This window comes from Gigantopelta aegis, chromosome 8, assembly GCF_016097555.1.
Source record: "Gigantopelta aegis isolate Gae_Host chromosome 8, Gae_host_genome, whole genome shotgun sequence".
NCBI classification, from domain to species: domain Eukaryota; kingdom Metazoa; phylum Mollusca; class Gastropoda; order Neomphalida; family Peltospiridae; genus Gigantopelta; species Gigantopelta aegis.
In genome coordinates this window covers 44,849,990-44,868,536 of record NC_054706.1, presented here as the reverse complement: position 1 = coordinate 44,868,536, position 18,547 = coordinate 44,849,990, and the positions used below count along the sequence as shown (strand labels likewise).

General features: G+C 33.4%; 1 protein-coding gene across 1 annotated transcript in view; it reads left to right on the top strand.

The window, feature by feature from the left end:
* Positions 1-18,547, top strand: part of LOC121379679 — a 179,487-nt gene that overhangs the window by 83,093 nt on the left and 77,847 nt on the right. Inside the window, exons 32-39 of the mRNA XM_041508328.1 lie at positions 2,903-2,989; positions 4,316-4,429; positions 4,676-4,805; positions 11,037-11,170; positions 13,934-14,143; positions 14,525-14,767; positions 15,866-15,954; positions 17,284-17,470. Of these exons, the coding sequence (XP_041364262.1) occupies positions 2,903-2,989; positions 4,316-4,429; positions 4,676-4,805; positions 11,037-11,170; positions 13,934-14,143; positions 14,525-14,767; positions 15,866-15,954; positions 17,284-17,470 (1,194 nt within the window). The remainder of the gene's footprint in view (positions 1-2,902; positions 2,990-4,315; positions 4,430-4,675; positions 4,806-11,036; positions 11,171-13,933; positions 14,144-14,524; positions 14,768-15,865; positions 15,955-17,283; positions 17,471-18,547) is intronic.

Below are 18,547 nucleotides of genomic sequence, written 5' to 3'. Positions count from 1 at the left end.
ATCACATTGGACAATGCTGCTCAGCTGGACAGTCTTGTTGCGTCGTGAGCCAAGATCTGTTCATACTATACAGTGTCCGTCGTGAGCCAAGATCTGTTCATACTATATACGGTGGACATCGTGAGCCAAGATCCATTCATACTATATACGGTGGACGTCGTGAGCCAAGATCCGTTTATACTATATACAGTGGCCATCATGAGCCAAGATCTGTTCATACTATACGGTGTTCGTCGTGAGCCAAGATCCGTTCATGCTATATTGTGGCCGTCGTGAGCCAAGATCCGTTCATACTATACGGTGTTCGTCGTGAGCCAAGATCCGTTCATGCTATATTGTGGCCGTCGTGAGCCAAGATCCGTTCATACTATACGGTGTTCGTCGTGAGCCAAGATCCGTTCATGCTATATTGTGGCCGTCGTGAGCCAAGATCCGTTCATACTATACGGTGGCCGTTGTGAGCCAAGATCCGTTCATACTATACGGTGGCCGTTGTGAGCCAAGATCCGTTCATACTATACGGTGGCCGTCGTGAGCCAAGATCTGTTCATACTATACGGTGGCCGTCGTGAGCCAAGATCCGTTCATACTATACGGTGGCTGTTGTGAGCCAAGATCTGTTCATACTATACGGTGGCTGTTGTGAGCCAAGATCTGTTCATACTATACGGTGGCCGTCGTGAGCCAAGATCCGTTCATACTGTACGGTGGCCGTCGTGAGCCAAGATCCGTTCATGCTATATTGTGGCCGTCGTGAGCCAAGATCCGTTCATACTATACGGTGTTCGTCGTGAGCCAAGATCCGTTCATGCTATATTGTGGCCGTCGTGAGCCAAGATCCGTTCATACTATACGGTGGCCGTTGTGAGCCAAGATCTGTTCATACTATACGGTGGCCGTCGTGAGCCAAGATCCGTTCATACTATACGGTGGCCGTCGTGAGCCAAGATCTGTTCATACTATACGGTGGCCGTCGTGAGCCAAGATCTGTTCATACTATACGGTGGCTGTTGTGAGCCAAGATCTGTTCATACTATACGGTGGCTGTTGTGAGCCAAGATCCGTTCATACTATACGGTGGCCGTCGTGAGCCAAGATCTGTTCATACTATACGGTGGCTGTTGTGAGCCAAGATCTGTTCATACTATACGGTGGCCGTTGTGAGCCAAGATCCGTTCATACTATACGGTGGCTGTTGTGAGCCAAGATCTGTTCATACTATACGGTGGCCGTTGTGAGCCAAGATCCGTTCATACTATACGGTGGCTGTTGTGAGCCAAGATCTGTTCATACTATACGGTGGCCGTTGTGAGCCAAGATCCGTTCATACTATACGGTGGCCGTTGTGAGCCAAGATCCGTTCATACTATACGGTGGCTGTTGTGAGCCAAGATCCGTTCATACTATACGGTGGCTGTTGTGAGCCAAGATCCGTTCATACTATACGGTGGCCGTCGTGAGCCAAGATCCGTTCATACTATACGGTGGCTGTTGTGAGCCAAGATCTGTTCATACTATACGGTGGCTGTTGTGAGCCAAGATCTGTTCATACTATACGGTGGCCGTCGTGAGCCAAGATCCGTTCATACTGTACGGTGGCCGTCGTGAGCCAAGATCCGTTCATGCTATATTGTGGCCGTCGTGAGCCAAGATCCGTTCATACTATACGGTGTTCGTCGTGAGCCAAGATCCGTTCATGCTATATTGTGGCCGTCGTGAGCCAAGATCCGTTCATACTATACGGTGGCCGTCGTGAGCCAAGATCCGTTCATGCTATATTGTGGCCGTTGTGAGCCAAGATCCGTTCATACTATACGGTGTTCGTCGTGAGCCAAGATCCGTTCATGCTATATTGTGGCCGTCGTGAGCCAAGATCCGTTCATACTATACGGTGTTCATCGTGAGCCAAGATCTGTTCATACTATACGGTGGCCGTCGTGAGCCAAGATCCGTTCATACTATACGGTGGCCGTTGTGAGCCAAGATCCGTTCATACTATACGGTGGCCGTCGTGAGCCAAGATCTGTTCATACTATATGTTGGCCATCGTCTGAAACTGAACATGTGTGATCATGTCAAATGCCAGACAACTGGTTTTTAATACTCATGACACAATGTGACTCAACTCGACAGCTGAGTTGTGTTGTGTCATATAATGTGATCTAGGCTTAACTGAGGTTCAAACTCACCATCCTGGGCATGCAGTATGAGCTACCTATAAATGACCAATGTTAATATTCCACTGGGAGAGAGAAAGCATACTGCTGTCATATGCATTACTGCTAGCAATTTTTTGCAAATATGTAGTCTTTTATTACTCTTCTCAACAGGCAGGACATCACATACCAGACATGGACTGGTGTTAGAATGAGGAAACAAAATTTGGATCCACTAAAGGAATTGATTTACACGACATATGAAGCTGTTTTGCACTGAATTGTATTCCACTCCTTCGTTCAGTGATATGTGTTTGTTTGTGTGGATGTGTCTGTATTGGGTATGTACATTTGTGTGTGTGTGTGTGTGTGTGTGTGTGTGTGTGTGTGTGTGTGTGTGTGTGTGTGTGTGTGTGTGTGTGTACATGTGCATGCATATGTACATATGCACTATAAGGTAGTGCACACTCATGCAAACACATATTATACATATGTCCTGTGCATATAAACTATCCAGGACAAAGCTCAGTGGATTACTACTATCAGATTTTGTCTTTTATAATAGAAAAGGAAAAATACAACTGCTACATATACAGAGTTCAGGAAATCTTTTATATATGCCTAGTTCTGTAGACAAAATTAAATATTGCTTGCTTTTGATATGGATCAGTCATGGAACATTGATTAGTGTTTATGCAGCTAATATTTTTCATTACTAACTCTCTTCTCTTTTTTTCTGCCCATAGGTCCAAAAGTATGTCCAGGAACTGCTTGCAGTAGCCATGGATCATGTCTGGTAAAACATCAAAGTGCTGTTTGCACCTGCCTTCCAGGTATCATTTGCATTTAAATAATTTTATAATTCACAGAATTTAAACAATGCTTTGGTGACATCCATACATGTACTTTGTGGAGATGACTGTGACGTACTTATTGTGCCAATTTGAGAAAAACGTCCATCAAATACAGCATAAAAATAATGTTAGCAAGTTATTAATGCAAAAAATACTACCAATGTTTAAGTGCCAATTGTCACCTGCTACTATTGTGTCTGTCCAGCTAGTATGAAGATTAAAGACATGCAGTTAGTAGAAGAATAAAGTCTTGGCTGTCATATTAAGATTATATTTTTATTCTGAAAAACCGTAACAAACAACAATAGACATTACAGATTTACAGTAACTGTTATTGTGATATTAACACATTATATGACATTACAGATTTACATTTAACTATTATAATAATTGTGATATTGACACATTATATGTTTATCTTGATAAAAAAACTCACCTAAACAAACAACAGATATTACCAATTTACAGTAACTATTATAATCATTGTGAGAACATTGAGACATTATATTTGTATTTTGATTAAAAAAACTCACCTAAAAAGCAGACATTACAGATTTACAGTATTTATTATTAATAATACTGTTTCCTAACATGTATAGAGTGTGCTAGTTTATTTGACATATAGGTCACTATAACTTAATGTAGTAGCTAGTACTGTGATTATCCTGTTACAAACTAATTTTATCATTTTTAGCCGTATCTTTTTCTTGCTACATACAGTGACATTGCAAACAGCATACAAACATTACACATGTACTTTACACAAAATCAAATTGTTTATAAGACATGTATTTGCATTCATGAATAGTGTTGTTTATTATTATTATATATATATATATATATATATATATCATCTCAACTTATTTTTGTGCATATATCCAATTAAGGTTCAAGCATGATGTCCTGGGTACACACCTCAGCTATCTGGGCTGTCTGTCCAGGACAGTGGGTTTGTTGTTAGTTGCTTAATGGTTAGTGAGAGAGAAGAGGGTGTAGTGGCTTTACACTTGCCCATTGAGCCCTAAAGAACTTGCTTTGGGTTGGAGACGGTACCGGGCTGTGAACCCAGTACCTACCAGCCTGTAGTCCGATGGCTTAACCACTGCACCACCAATGCCTTTATTTTAATATTTTTGTGTTTCTATGTTATATTTGTTATCACTGTTAATCATTTATGGTTATTTGTGGATGATGTTTCCATTTTTTTAATATACTTAATGATGTAAGTTGAAGGTGGAACATCAGTGTATTTTACAAGAATTAGTTAAAAGTATTGACGTATAATTGGGTTTTTTTACTTTGCAGGCTACACTGGTGAAAAATGTGAAGTGATGATCAACCAGTGCTTGTCAGAACCTTGTTACAATGGTGGAACCTGCCATCAAAATGTCACTAGCTACTATTGTACTTGTCCAGATGGTATGAAGCTTAAAGATGTGCAGTCTATAGAAGACCAAAGTCTTGGCTGTTATATTAAGATAGAATTAGTAATCAATAAATATTTCAATAAATTCTATAGGTTTCCAAAAACAATTTTGCATGCCATAAGAAACTTTTAAACTAAAATTGAAATACATGAAATCTTTAAGATGGAAACAAAAATTAATTGCTGTACATTCAGTACAAACTACAGCATTTTAAAAAGACAATGAAATGTCTTTGTAGGTACTGCAGATGATAACTGTGAAACGGACCTGAATGAATGTGATTCAAATCCTTGTGCTAATGAAGGCATGTGTCAGAATCTAGTCAATGACTTCAAGTGTCACTGCGCGGCTGGATACGGAGGGCTTAAGTAAGTTCTGTTTGTAGTTAGATCTGTCTGTTGTTACATAAGGACAGAAAACAGTTATTATATATATGCTGAATATATTATTTTATATTATTATTAGTAATTTTTGTATCCCACTGCCCCATTTACTTTCTTTCCCTTGAATTCCATTGCATTTCTTCGAAATCTGGCAGCAACAGGTGCTTGTCTCATGTGGCCATTCGGTCAGCACACCCATTATTTGCTCTCAGCTTTTGCTGTGGGATTAGTATGTCTTTTATTTAAACATTTATAATAGACCTAGACAGTCTAGGTAACCTAAATATGTATGTGTGTACCCATAAAGCTCAAAATGTGAAATTCCTGTTTAGTGTCACCATGTATAATTAACAAAAATGATAAGAGATTTGTTTTTCACATCAAGGCTGTTTACCAAGTCTACTGATGGTTAAAACACACAAGTTCAGTAAAGCCAGAGGATTTCAATGATATATCATTTCTTGTAACGTGAGGGTAGCATATAGGCAAAACCATGGAACCAAACATCTGTTGCCCATTATCAAACATAACTTACATAATCCAGCATTACCATGATTACTAAAAATTAGATGATCACAGTGCTTGAAAACTTTTATATGAGCACGTTCAAATAGTTCCAAGTCCAAGATGATCACAGTGCTTGAAAACTGTTATATGAGCATGTTCAAAGAGTTCCATAAGATTTGAAATCCTGTGACTTGAAACAGTCATCACTGTAGTTGTGTTTTGCATTAGGCAGCCATAGCTTCAAATAATTAAACAAATCTAGAAGAACAGTAACTATTAACACTATAAATCAAACATTAAAAAACAACAATACCTATATAATGGGGACCTGTCCATGAGCCAGGACCCAAAATTTGGCCAATTGGTACCACCTGGGGGGGGGGGGGGGGGGGGCGAGGCGAATGCTCATATACTGATTTTTGTTATGGCCTACATCCCTAGGGATGGAAGATTTATGATAGCATTGCAAGACTCACAGCTTTCTGTGTGTATCTATCCGTTTTGTGACTCTACCCACATTCCACAACAGTTATATTTTTACAAAATTGCTTAAGGGCGACTATATTAAAAACATTGTGAAATATTTGTCATGGCATTTAGGATTACAAAACTTGGAGAATTGGGAGATAATGGAAAAAAATCACTATGAGCATTCATCCCCACAGGTGGTACATACCAACCCCTCTGGCTAATGGACTATATGGCCCTAAAACTGCATGGCTCTTGTTTTTAAGCTTGTGATGGAGTTGTGTGGTAAATAGAAATATGGTGTATACCCGGTAAAGTTTAAAGTCGCAGACCCTAGTTTTTACCCATGAAAATGGAGACTAAGTTTGGTTAATCTACAAAACTGTAATACATCTGAATAAATTTACAATGGAGTGAAACAAAAAATACCTGTTAAAAACTAGACTAGAGCTTGTCTCCATAACCCTTACTTCTCAGAGGTATGTGCATTTTCAAATATATGAACATTAATTTCGTGCTTTTAGCAACACCAGGATGACCACAAAAACTCTGGATGTATGGAATAAGGATAATCTTAGCAATAAAATTGAAGTAATGTCTAATTTCAATTACCAAAAAACGTCTCTAATAGAGAAAAATCCACCATAGTGTTTAAAACCAACGGTCACATACTTTAAATTTGCATGACCTTTTATAATTTAATTTAATTTTTAATTATTATTAAAAAAACTTTACAGTAAGTATTGCTAGACATCAAAGGTGAAAAAAAATGTATTTACTCTGCAATCAATATACACATTTTCAAGTTATGATTTCTAGCTAAATTTCTATATTTTCGATCACTGACCAAAAATGTGACATATAGCCTGACTCAACTTGTTTACTTCACACTAGATTTTGATTACATACTCTTTATACTAGTAGGTTCAATACAGTATGTATGCAAGTAAAGTTTTATGGTTTAAAAGTGCTTTATTGATGTAATAAAATGTATCTAGTGTTTTACTAAGTTTCAGTGACAACATGTATCTTGCATGATGTCATACTGCAAAAAGACTTGCTACATTGATGGTATAAAACTTATATAGTAAAATTTTACTATATATGATTCTTCCATCAATTCTTGATATTGTTATTGATATGCTATTATTATTGACCATAAAGGTCAAGAAAGCTTGAAACAGGAATTACACATTTCTCTGTTTATTGAACCATAGAGGTTTACAAAATGTGAAACATAAGAAATGAGTTTTTGTTTTCTTATCCATGATTTACAAGTCTCAGTGTTTTGTTTTGTTTTTAAAACTGGGACAAAGGTGATATCAGTGTTTCTGTTTATTGACCACAGAGGTTCACAAAGCTTGAGATATATATGACATATATATATGTGTTGGGTTTTTGTTGAATCAGAAAAGATTTACATATCCTGTGTTTTATTTATTAACTAGTGCCTCAAAAAACTTCACCCAAAGGTAATGTTAGCCATTCATGTTCAACAAGAAGCATGAACTTCTTAAAGTTATACAAGCTGTTGTATATATTCACAACTTGAAAATAGTTTCACGTTGTATACACACAATCAGTTAATTTTTAGCAGTGACAGTGATTGCTATTTCTTTATGTAACTTTAGTTTTCTAAATTAAAGCAGCTAAAACAATGTCTCTCATGGACCATATTGCCTCTGTCGGTTATCTTTTTTCTGGGGCATGTTATTAGAACGTACCATGTTTGTTTTTCCTTGGTTAACATACATAACAGATGTACATGTATATATACATTTGTATGTATATATTAATGATTTCCCTAGAAATTAGGCAAGGCATGGTAGACCAAACACTTTTGGGGCATTTTCACCATTTTCAGGGCACTTGTTTTTCATTAAAAATACACAAAAAATAATTGAAATAAACATTAATGTAATTTATGTGCTTGTTTTAATAAATGAATGGCAAAAGATATAAAACAAAAGCATATTTTATTAATTAATACGGGTAATACCTTTTTTGGTGTTTTATAAAGGCAATTTTAGAATGAATTGCTGAAAAAGGCTTGTTTAATCTCAGGGCAGCATGGTGCTGATTAAGGCAAGATGGTGTTAGAGGCATGGTGCTGCGCCATGCTAAAACAAGCTAGGGAAAACACTATACAATGTGTATATATGTTTGAAATTTATCGAAATGTTACAGCTTGTATAGCTTAACTTTTTGTGAGATAATGATTTCTAACAAACATTTGGCTGAACAAGTTTGTTTGCTTTTATTTGTTTTTATATAAGGTTACTGAATATTAATTAAATGTGATATATGTTGCTGTTCCTACTTAGAAGTCTTGAAATGGCAGAATATGATACCATTTTGACATGAGATTTTGTGCAGAGATTGAAGTTTACACTAAAATAAATGTCATGAATTCATCACAGTTTCACTTATTTGCTGTTCCCAAAAAATTCATAACACTATACTAATGTGGTCCCATGCATAGTTTGTTAATTTTTCATTTGGAAAATAGCATTCCTGTTTAATCATTGTAAAATCAGAATGCAAAACATTGTGAAATACAGTATTTTGAAAAATAAGAATAAATTCATTCCTATACATGTACACTTAAAACAATGAACATTTTATAAGTACTGTATACCATATCATACAGGTAATATCATATCTTTTACTTTTTAAACGTTTTTAAAATTGTGATATATATTTATTTTTAATACTATTTAATAATAACATAATAACTATGTTGGACATAATTCTTATATTCTTATATAAAAGTTATATAAGCACATAATAACATATACACATATACATTTTTTATGGATTGTTTTAGTTTGTTTTAAAAAAGAGTTGAAATATTCATGCTTTTTGCTCCAATCAGATTTATTTTGTGTTTCTTGTACTACAGCTATCTACATGTATGTTGCCTTTTCTCACTTGCTACTTTATTCAGTGACACTGGTTTTTTGTGTGATTATCTAATGATTTACCAATGTACATATATATCTATATTACTTGTTAACATAATTTATCTATTACTGTAATAATTGACAAAATACTGCTACATACATTTTATGATACATTAAAGTCATTTTAACAATCTAGCTGTTAATACTGTTTATTCAAAATAAAACTATAAAAGTGTAAAAATAATAATAAAAAAATTGTCGAAAGTTTTATTACTTTGACAATATAGTTATAAATAATTTATTAAAGTCTTTTAAAACGTAGTCATTACTGCTTGTACTGGGGAACTACATATATTGTGTGATACTACTGTGTTAAGGAGTAAGTCATCCAAGTCAAATGACTGCTCTGTGGTGTTCATAGATTTATGGCCTACCATAGTTGTCTTGCACACATTTCCTGAGGTACTCTGAAGGTGTGTCCAGGACAGATGTGCTTGAACCTTTAGTTGATGTAAGTGCAATCATGTCAAATGGTTGATTGATTGAGTAGACTTGTGGTGAACATATTAAGAAATAAATTAAGGTAAATCACTAAAAGTTATATAAGAAATAAAACTTTTTTCTTTTTTTTTAATATCACAAAGTCTGCAATTTTTTTTTATATTACACAAGTGTGACTTGTGTAATATTGCAGACTTGATGTAAAATTGTAACAACAAGAAGTATGAAATACGATCTACTATATCTTATAAGCAAAATGATCGGATTTATGCATATGATTCAGTGAGTAACCATTACAGTATGTGCAGATTCAGAAATGTTTTAAAGTGAGCTGCAAAAGAAAAGAACATGGCTTGATTTCAAGAAGGATTGCTTTTAAAAGTTTGTACATGTAGATGATTTACATTATCCAAGTTACTAGGGAATTTTCAGAGAGAATATTCACTAATTGAATTAATTGGCATCACTTTACTTTCTTTCAATTTATGTATTTCACATCATTATTACAGTGAAACCTCTCAAAACAGGACCCTAAATTCCAAACAAAAATTCCCTCAAAACGGAATGTTTCTGTGGCCCTCGTTTAAATATCTGTACAGAATTGAACCTCTCTAAACCAGATACCTCATGAATCCAGACATTTTACTTGTTCCCGAGGGTGTCCGGTTTAAAGGAGTTTCACTGTATATAACAAGTAAACAAAGAAGAGAGAATATTCAGTGATTGAATTAATTAGCATCACTTTACTATATCATTCTATTTAAGTATTTCACATTAATATTATTTACAAAAATAAGTAAACAAAGAAGAGAGAATATTCAGTGATTGAATTAATTAGCATCACTTTACTATATCATTCTATTTAAGTATTTCACATTAATATTATTTACAAAAATAAGTAAACAAAGAAGAGAGAATATTCAGTGATTGAATTAATTAGCATCACTTTACTATATCATTCTATTTAAGTATTTCACATTAATATTATTTACAAAAATAAGTATAAACAAAGAAGAGAGAATATTCAGTGATTGAATTAATTAGCATCACTTTACTATATCATTCTATTTAAGTATTTCACATTAATATTATTTACAAAAATAAGTATAAACAAAGAAGAGAGAATATTCAGTGATTGAATTAATTAGCATCACTTTACTATATCATTCTATTTAAGTATTTCACATTAATATTATTTACAAAAATAAGTAAACAAAGAAGAGAGAATATTCAGTGATTGAATTAATTAGCATCACTTTACTATATCATTCTATTTAAGTATTTCACATTAATATTATTTACAAAAATAAGTAAACAAAGAAGAGAGAATATTCAGTGATTGAATTAATTAGCATCACTTTACTATATCATTCTATTTAAGTATTTCACATTAATATTATTTACAAAAATAAGTATAAACAAAGAAGAGAGAATATTCAGTGATTGAATTAATTAGCATCACTTTACTATATCATTCTATTTAAGTATTTCACATTAATATTATTTACAAAAATAAGTATAAACAAAGAAGAGAGAATATTCAGTGATTGAATTAATTAGCATCACTTTACTATATCATTCTATTTAAGTATTTCACATTAATATTATTTACAAAAATAAGTAAACAAAGAAGAGAGAATATTTGGTGATTGCATTAATTAGCACTACTTTACTATCATTTTATTTAAGTATTTCACAAACACAGGTAAACAAAATTATATTGACTGTTATTGGTACTGTGCCCAAACCGTAACTGGATAAAGGCATTTTAATAATATGTCCTATCCTATCCTATCCTATTGGTCATTTATAAAACAATTTTGAAAATGTTTTGCAGCTGTTCAACAGTAGAAGATGTCTGTGTGACCAGCCCGTGTGACAATGGTGGTACATGTGAAAGTTTGGAAAATATTCGCAGAAAATGTCATTGTCTGAGTGGATTCACAGGGAAAGACTGCTCAGAGGACATAGGTAAAGGATTGATTCTGATACATAGATTTTCAATAAGATTTTCATATGTTAATGTTAATGTGAACATTAAATTGTTGTAATGGTCTGTGAAGAAATGTGTCAGCTATATATAAGACATTATTGTATCCTTGTTAAATAAACACCATTTAGAGGAAATCAGGATAAAAATTAACTGAAAGTTGATGCCACCTGAGGTGACCTTTAACTAAATGAAACTATAAATTTTACAAACTTTAAGGTAGTCTTTTGGGCATTCATCAGTTTAAAAACAGTTATGCTCAAAGAAAAAATGTGAAATGATAATTACTCAGCCATTTTATTTCTTTGTAACTACTAGTCCGGTTCCTCTTTTCAAATGCTGCAATAATTAAAGGGCTAGTTAAATGTAATAAGAACCATGCAGTAATAATATTGTTCATCTGGTCCATCTGGCCACTATGCTTTTCTAGTTCAGTTTCATCCCTGGGAAATATTTTAAGCTTATTTTACAGATGTTATTCTTAGCACTTATTGGAAATTTGGGGCGAGACGTAGCCCAGTGGTAAAGCGCTCGCTTGATGCGCGGTCAGTTTGGGATTGATCCCCGTTGGGCTATTTCTCGCTCCAGCCAGTGCATCACGACTGGTACATGTACATCAAAGGCCGTGGTATGTGCTATCCTGTCTACGGGATGGTGCATATAAAAGATCCCTTGCTGCTAATCAAAAAGAGTAACTCATGAAGTGGTGACAGCGGGTTTCCTCCCTCAATATCTGTGTGGTTCTTAACCATATAACCGTAAATAAAATGTGTTGAGTGCCTCATTAAATAAAACACTTCTTTCTTTATTAGAAATTTGTCACAATTATTAGTCTTTTGTTGTTATAAAGGCCATTAAATGGACTATCTTGAGTTTTTAACCATTGTAACATATTTTTTAAATAATAAAACATTTTTAATAACTTAAGTTACCTGTATGTGTTGAATACAGTTTATTGTTTGAAATATTAGCTTCTCTGTATCAAATGTGTTTCTCATTGTCATAATGTTAGTAGCAACTCAGATTTCATTTTACTCCTAATATAAAAATGTTTCTTATGTATGAAATTACTTTGAGGTGAAATACAGTTTGGGTCACTACAAACATCAGGATAACAATAAACACATTGTATATATAGACAATGACATTAAAATCCTTCTTAAAAATTTAATCTGTACTTTAGCTGTTAAAAATAATCAAAACATGTTACAATGGCACTGACAGCAAACTCAGGAGAACATTCACCAGGATTTTGATCCGTATGCCCAAGAGTAAAAAATTCATAAATAATTTTAGTTACATTAAACTGAGGCTGTATGTACTGATTTTTCAAGTCATTGTAGTTAAAAGAATTTTCTTAACAAGTGAAAACCAACCACTCATACTGATATGTCCAAAACATACATAATAATAATGAAGTACATCTGATATAAAGCTCCTGTAATAAGTGTTATTATCCTGTAAGCAAAGTAAAATATAATTCTGATGTCTACTGTTTACAACACAGATGACTATAAAGTGTGTTTGTTTATAGAGCACATTGATTAATTAATCATCGGCTATTGGATGTCAAACATTTGGTAATTCTGACTCATAGTCAACAGAGGAAACCTGCAACATTTTTCCTAATGCAGCAAGGGATATTTTATATACACTTTTACACAGACAGGAAAACACATACCACGGCCTTTGACTAGTTGTGATGCACTGGTTGGAAGGAGAAAAAACCCAATCAGATGGAACGGATCCACTGAGGTGGTTTGATTCTGTGATGCAAGCACCTCAGGCGAGCGCTCAACCGACTTAGCTAAATCCCGCCCCACACAGATTACTGTAATAAATGTTATTATTCTCTAAGCAGGGTAATATATATTTATGCATTCTGTTTAGATCACAGATGACTGTAATAAATGTTATTATCCTGTAAGCAAGGTAATATATAGAGATTATTATATGAGTTTGTGTGTCGTACTGATTTTACGAAACGAGTGTCAGGATTTTTGTATTGTTCGAGCAAGAGCGAGGGTAATACATGAATCCTGACATAAGTTTTGTAAAAGCAGTACGACTCACACGCAAGTGTAATAATTTCTTTATTATCCATATTATTAGTGTTGTTTTCTTTATGACTAACAAGACCCAACTCACAATGTTTCAGCCACAACTAGAAGGTGACGACGAAATGACGACATATTTCAAATGCACAGTCTGAGCTAGGACTGGAGAAGCAACGTCATGATATGGCGTCACTTCCCAAAATTACGTCATTACACTTGTAATTACACGTGTGCTTTGTATGATTATTATTAACTCGGTTATGTTGAACCATGTGGATAATAAATAATTTCAAAGTCGACTATTTTCATCACAGATGACTATAATACAGTGAGACCTCGATAATCCGGATGGTATGGATACTGTTGCTTACTGGCCATGGTTGAATGAACTCTGAGCAAGTTATAAAACAATTCCTGGTTTAATGATCATTTGGAAGAAATTACGTTCGGTCATGAAAAGCAAATTGTCTTTATTTTTTATAAATTGTTTTGGATAGTGTTCATCCGGTTCTGGAAGCTGAATTTCCAGATTAACGAACACATTTATATAGTGGAGAGTTTGTTTTGTATGTATGTCTCACTGTAAATGTTATTATCCTGTTAACAAGGTAATATATATATATACTATATATATATATATATATATATATATATATATATATTTAATGTCTACTGTTTACATCATAGATGACTGTGAGTCAGACCCATGTTACTATGGTGGGAACTGCACAGATAAGCATCTTGGGTTTGAATGTGATTGTCCATCTGGCTACACTGGTCTTCGTTGTGAGAATCCACCCAGAAGATGTGTTGGCGTATCATGTGGAAATGGCCTATGTATAGAGGACCACATTCAGGATACATACCGGTGTATTTGTGATGCTGGTGCACTCTACGGTAAGTTGATCTCATCTGGATTTACTGTGAAGTTTATTTTGTTATATTGATATTTATATTAATTTTGTGCAGTAGTACCATCAGACGAGGCTAGGCAGAATGGGAATGGTTGGGAGCTGGATTGGATGGATTGATCAACATAGATGCACATCATAGTTTGATAATCTGTAACTAATTTACTAAAATACTTCTACAGTACCATATTATTCGTTCTGTGTATAATTTCAAGATTTCACATACTGAATGTCTCAATTTGATGTGCTATTCATTGCCTGTGTTTGTATCTCATGTATTACTCCATTCAGCACCAGTGTTTTTGTGTGCCGATCCTACAGGGTACATTATATAGTACTACTACGGATGTTCATTATTACATTGCAGGAAAGTTCTGTCAGTACAGTGTCATGCCAAAGAGACCAGTGACGAATCCAGCAAACACAATACCAAAAAATAATATTACCTCAGAAGAGTGTCGCAAGTACTGTGGTGGAGACCCTAGTTGCCATTCTTTTACATTTAATTTGACTGGCAATGACTGCTTATTGCATGGACCAGCAGGATCAGTTGATTTGGTAGATTCCAACAGTACAAACTACTATATTAAAACCTGCAGTGAGAGATCAGGTAACTTGCTAATTCATTTATTACCATCTTAGATGGATTTGTTTTAATCTTTGATTCCATCATAATAATAATCTTTATTTAAAGAAGGTGATGTTCAGTACAGACATAGACTCTCATATGACCTCCTTCGCTACATCAAACAGTTAAATACAATTACATGTACATTTATAAACACATCCCACAAAAAAAAAAAAAAACCACACACGAAAAAAAAACCCAACATATAATAATTACATATGATACAAGGCATCAAACATACGTGGTGTACACACTGGTGTGATTTTCATATAGCTTTCTTCAAGTTACACAAAACCATTCCAAAACCCCAATAACAGAGCGACAGCTTAAACCCAGGTGGGTTTTTTTTACCATTTTCATTGAATTGATTTTAATTGTTCCCATTCTATGAGTGTGCACCATCATCACAGTCATAATTTCATTATGTGAATAAGCATAAATGTAATAAATCAAAATGCATTCATTATCCGAACCAGGATTTAGACTTTGTAGAGCATCTGTCTGAGGTACCTATATTGTTGCTTTGTATATTTATTGAGTGTATGCCATTCCAATGATTCCCTGGTACTGTTTGTGGAAACGTCCACTTTATAGATGCCTTTCTGCTAATAAAATAAAAGTTATTAATTATGTGACAGCATAGATATCTTTTGTTTGTTTTCACTACCTTATGTTTAATACATATTAATAGTTATTTACTTGAATGAGATAATAAATATGGATGTACAATGATACTCGGACAAAACTAAACATACAATCAACAATTATTTATTGTTTGAATTTAAGGGAGAATGGATCTCATTATTATTATTATTAAATACAAACAATAATTAACTGTAATTATGTTTGTGGCTTTATTTTAACTGTGGCTTATATAAAGGTGTGGTTTATGTACGGACGAAGGTCGGAACTTGATCTAAAAACAAGGGTGTGGTTTATACACCAGTGCATGTAATAAGGCCGGAAAATATGCTACATCAGATTATTTCAGTGAAGTAGTTTTATATAAAGAATATGCTTTAATTGCTTGATAAAAAGATTTCTGTTAACAATATGTGAGGTTTTTTATATTATGTATAGATGATTTTTGGACTCCATGGTACAACACAAAAAGTCCAACAACTGCAGCCGCTTTGAAGGATGAGGAAAATAGAGCCACTTTGACTGCGGTAAGATGGTCTTCATAATTAAGGCTGTCCATTTAATGTAGTCATATGCTTGGACACAACTCACTATTTTAGCAGTAAGGTTGATTAATATTTTTATATGTTAGAAATAGGGGAGGGCGGAGATTTAAAAAAGAATATATAATAATGGCTGGGGAAAAAAAGCGAGTTGGGGTAATTTTTATGTCTGTACATAGATACTTTTTATTTTGTTGATTAAAGCTTCAAACATATGGTTATATATATATATATATATATATATATATATATATATATATATATATATATATATATATATATATATATATATATATATATATATATATATATATCCATGTTTTAAAAGATAATGTTGTGGATACTAATAATTGGAGTTGGCAGGGGGGAGGACCAGTACTACAAGTTCTTCTCCAACTAGACAATAAAGTACTTCTAAACCAAATGGGCACTTTTTCTTTCTTTTTTCTGCATCTCCCCTTCCTCAATTATTCATGGCCCTGTGTTTTTATAAGGGGTCCTTGATACATGAGCCTGTATTTTCAAATCAATCTTATTAGCCTATAAAATTGTAAACCATTGTAAGCTATGATGTCACAATGGGTATGCTGTAGTGACGCCACAACCTACGATGTTTTCACGATGACTTTAAAAATATGGGCTCAAATATTTAAGAAACAATTACAAATAATTCAATTTTAAGAATTAAAACTGATTAAATATTATATACTTCTAAAACTGATAAGAAGAAGCTCACTGAGATTTGTGATGAAATAACAGAAGTGTCCATTTGTCAATAGTGTCAGCGTAGATCTCATTCTATAAGTAGGAGGAGTGCTGTACACTGGCAGGATTGTGTGTGAACTAATTCTTTCTAACACTTCAGGCTCAGTTTTAGTACACCTTCCAACTCCTGTTTGAGGTTGTGACAATACCTCACATATTTTAACAATGTCTACCTAAGAAATTGTGCATTAATAAATTGAAGTTTATGCATGCAAAATAATGCAAAATTGAAATGACACTGTACCATTAAAAATCTATGGTAAAATGGTTTACAAATTTTGGAAATGTTTACCATACACATGTATTTGATAAAATAATTAATATTAATTAAAATTATTAACGATTTACTGATTAATCACCACAATATCCTGTCCTATATCAGTAGGCATACCTAAACATGTTTTGTTTTCTTCTGTATTATACATAATAACTGACTGATTTTTTGTGTGTGTGGATCTGTATATCTGATATCATTTTAATGTTTAAATGCATTGTTTTTATTTACTGTAGTATACATAATTATGTATTACTTAATTTCATGTATGTCAGGTTGGTATTGAGGTTTGTAAGGGAACCACACCTCTTGCTGTTGAATGCCGAGACGTTTCCAATAAACTACCTCCAGTAGAAATAGTTACTTGCACAGTGACTAATGGCTTACTATGCATGAATAATCAACAAGTGAACCAACAGTGCATGGACTATGAAATTCGCTTCAAATGTGCTGTAAATCGAGGTAAGAAATATGGTTATTATCCTATTGGGCACTCATATCTGGGGTAATAAAAATTATAGTTTCTCATTTTGAATTAATTGTTGTAACATGCAATATTAATTGACAGTTTGGAGCTTACAAACCAATGACCTTGTTGGTATTAAATATGTTATCAGAATTTGGCAAAACACAAATAATGTCACATAGTTTAAATAGTTTGCATTTACACATTTGTTTTCATCCTTGAATTTTGTAATAAAATGTTATTTTAATACATTTCATGATTATTATTTTTTAACATAATAAATATAACTTTTTATTTGGTTTTTGAAAATGACCAGTGAGCATGAATAAAATACAAAGTTATAGCAAAACCCAAAACTGTGTGTAAATTGGTTTACATTGTGTCTAATTCTAAATACAATTATATATATATAGATAATTTAAAAGAAGAAGAAAAATAGCTGAGCTAATACATAGGATAACAAACTTGATACCATGTATTACAGTATTAAATTTTTGTCTCTTGTGAATAATATTCATTTGTCACTAAAGCTCATAACAAGTGAAAATTATTTGATTTGTGACATAAATTTGATAATAACTGGTAACTCGTTTATGACCCTCTGTATCCATGTATGTCTTGTTAAAACCTAGGTTTATTTGTTTGTTTTTCACTGATACTGGTGATTATAGACCCTTCTCATAATAGGGTGCTTTACATGAGGCGAATATTGAATCTACAGACTTGTTCTGTCAGAGACATGTTAACAAAAAATGTATTCAAACAGAAACAATGTTTTAACTGCTACACAAAAATGGCTTATTTGACACATACACATATTTAACATAGAATCATTAAGAAATTAATGATATACGGTACATTGGCAATTGAAAACTTTTAGTAAAATCTTCACTTGGGAGTCTATACATTTTAGTGTAATTTCTTATTGATAATATCAAATAGTGACTGCAATCATCGTGGATATTTAGTTTACATGTGTTTAATGAAGAATATTTATGTTTTTTTTGTTATTACATTGTTTTCTTTAGGTAAAATACTTGAATTTCATTCATTATTTAGCCTTGGATAAAACC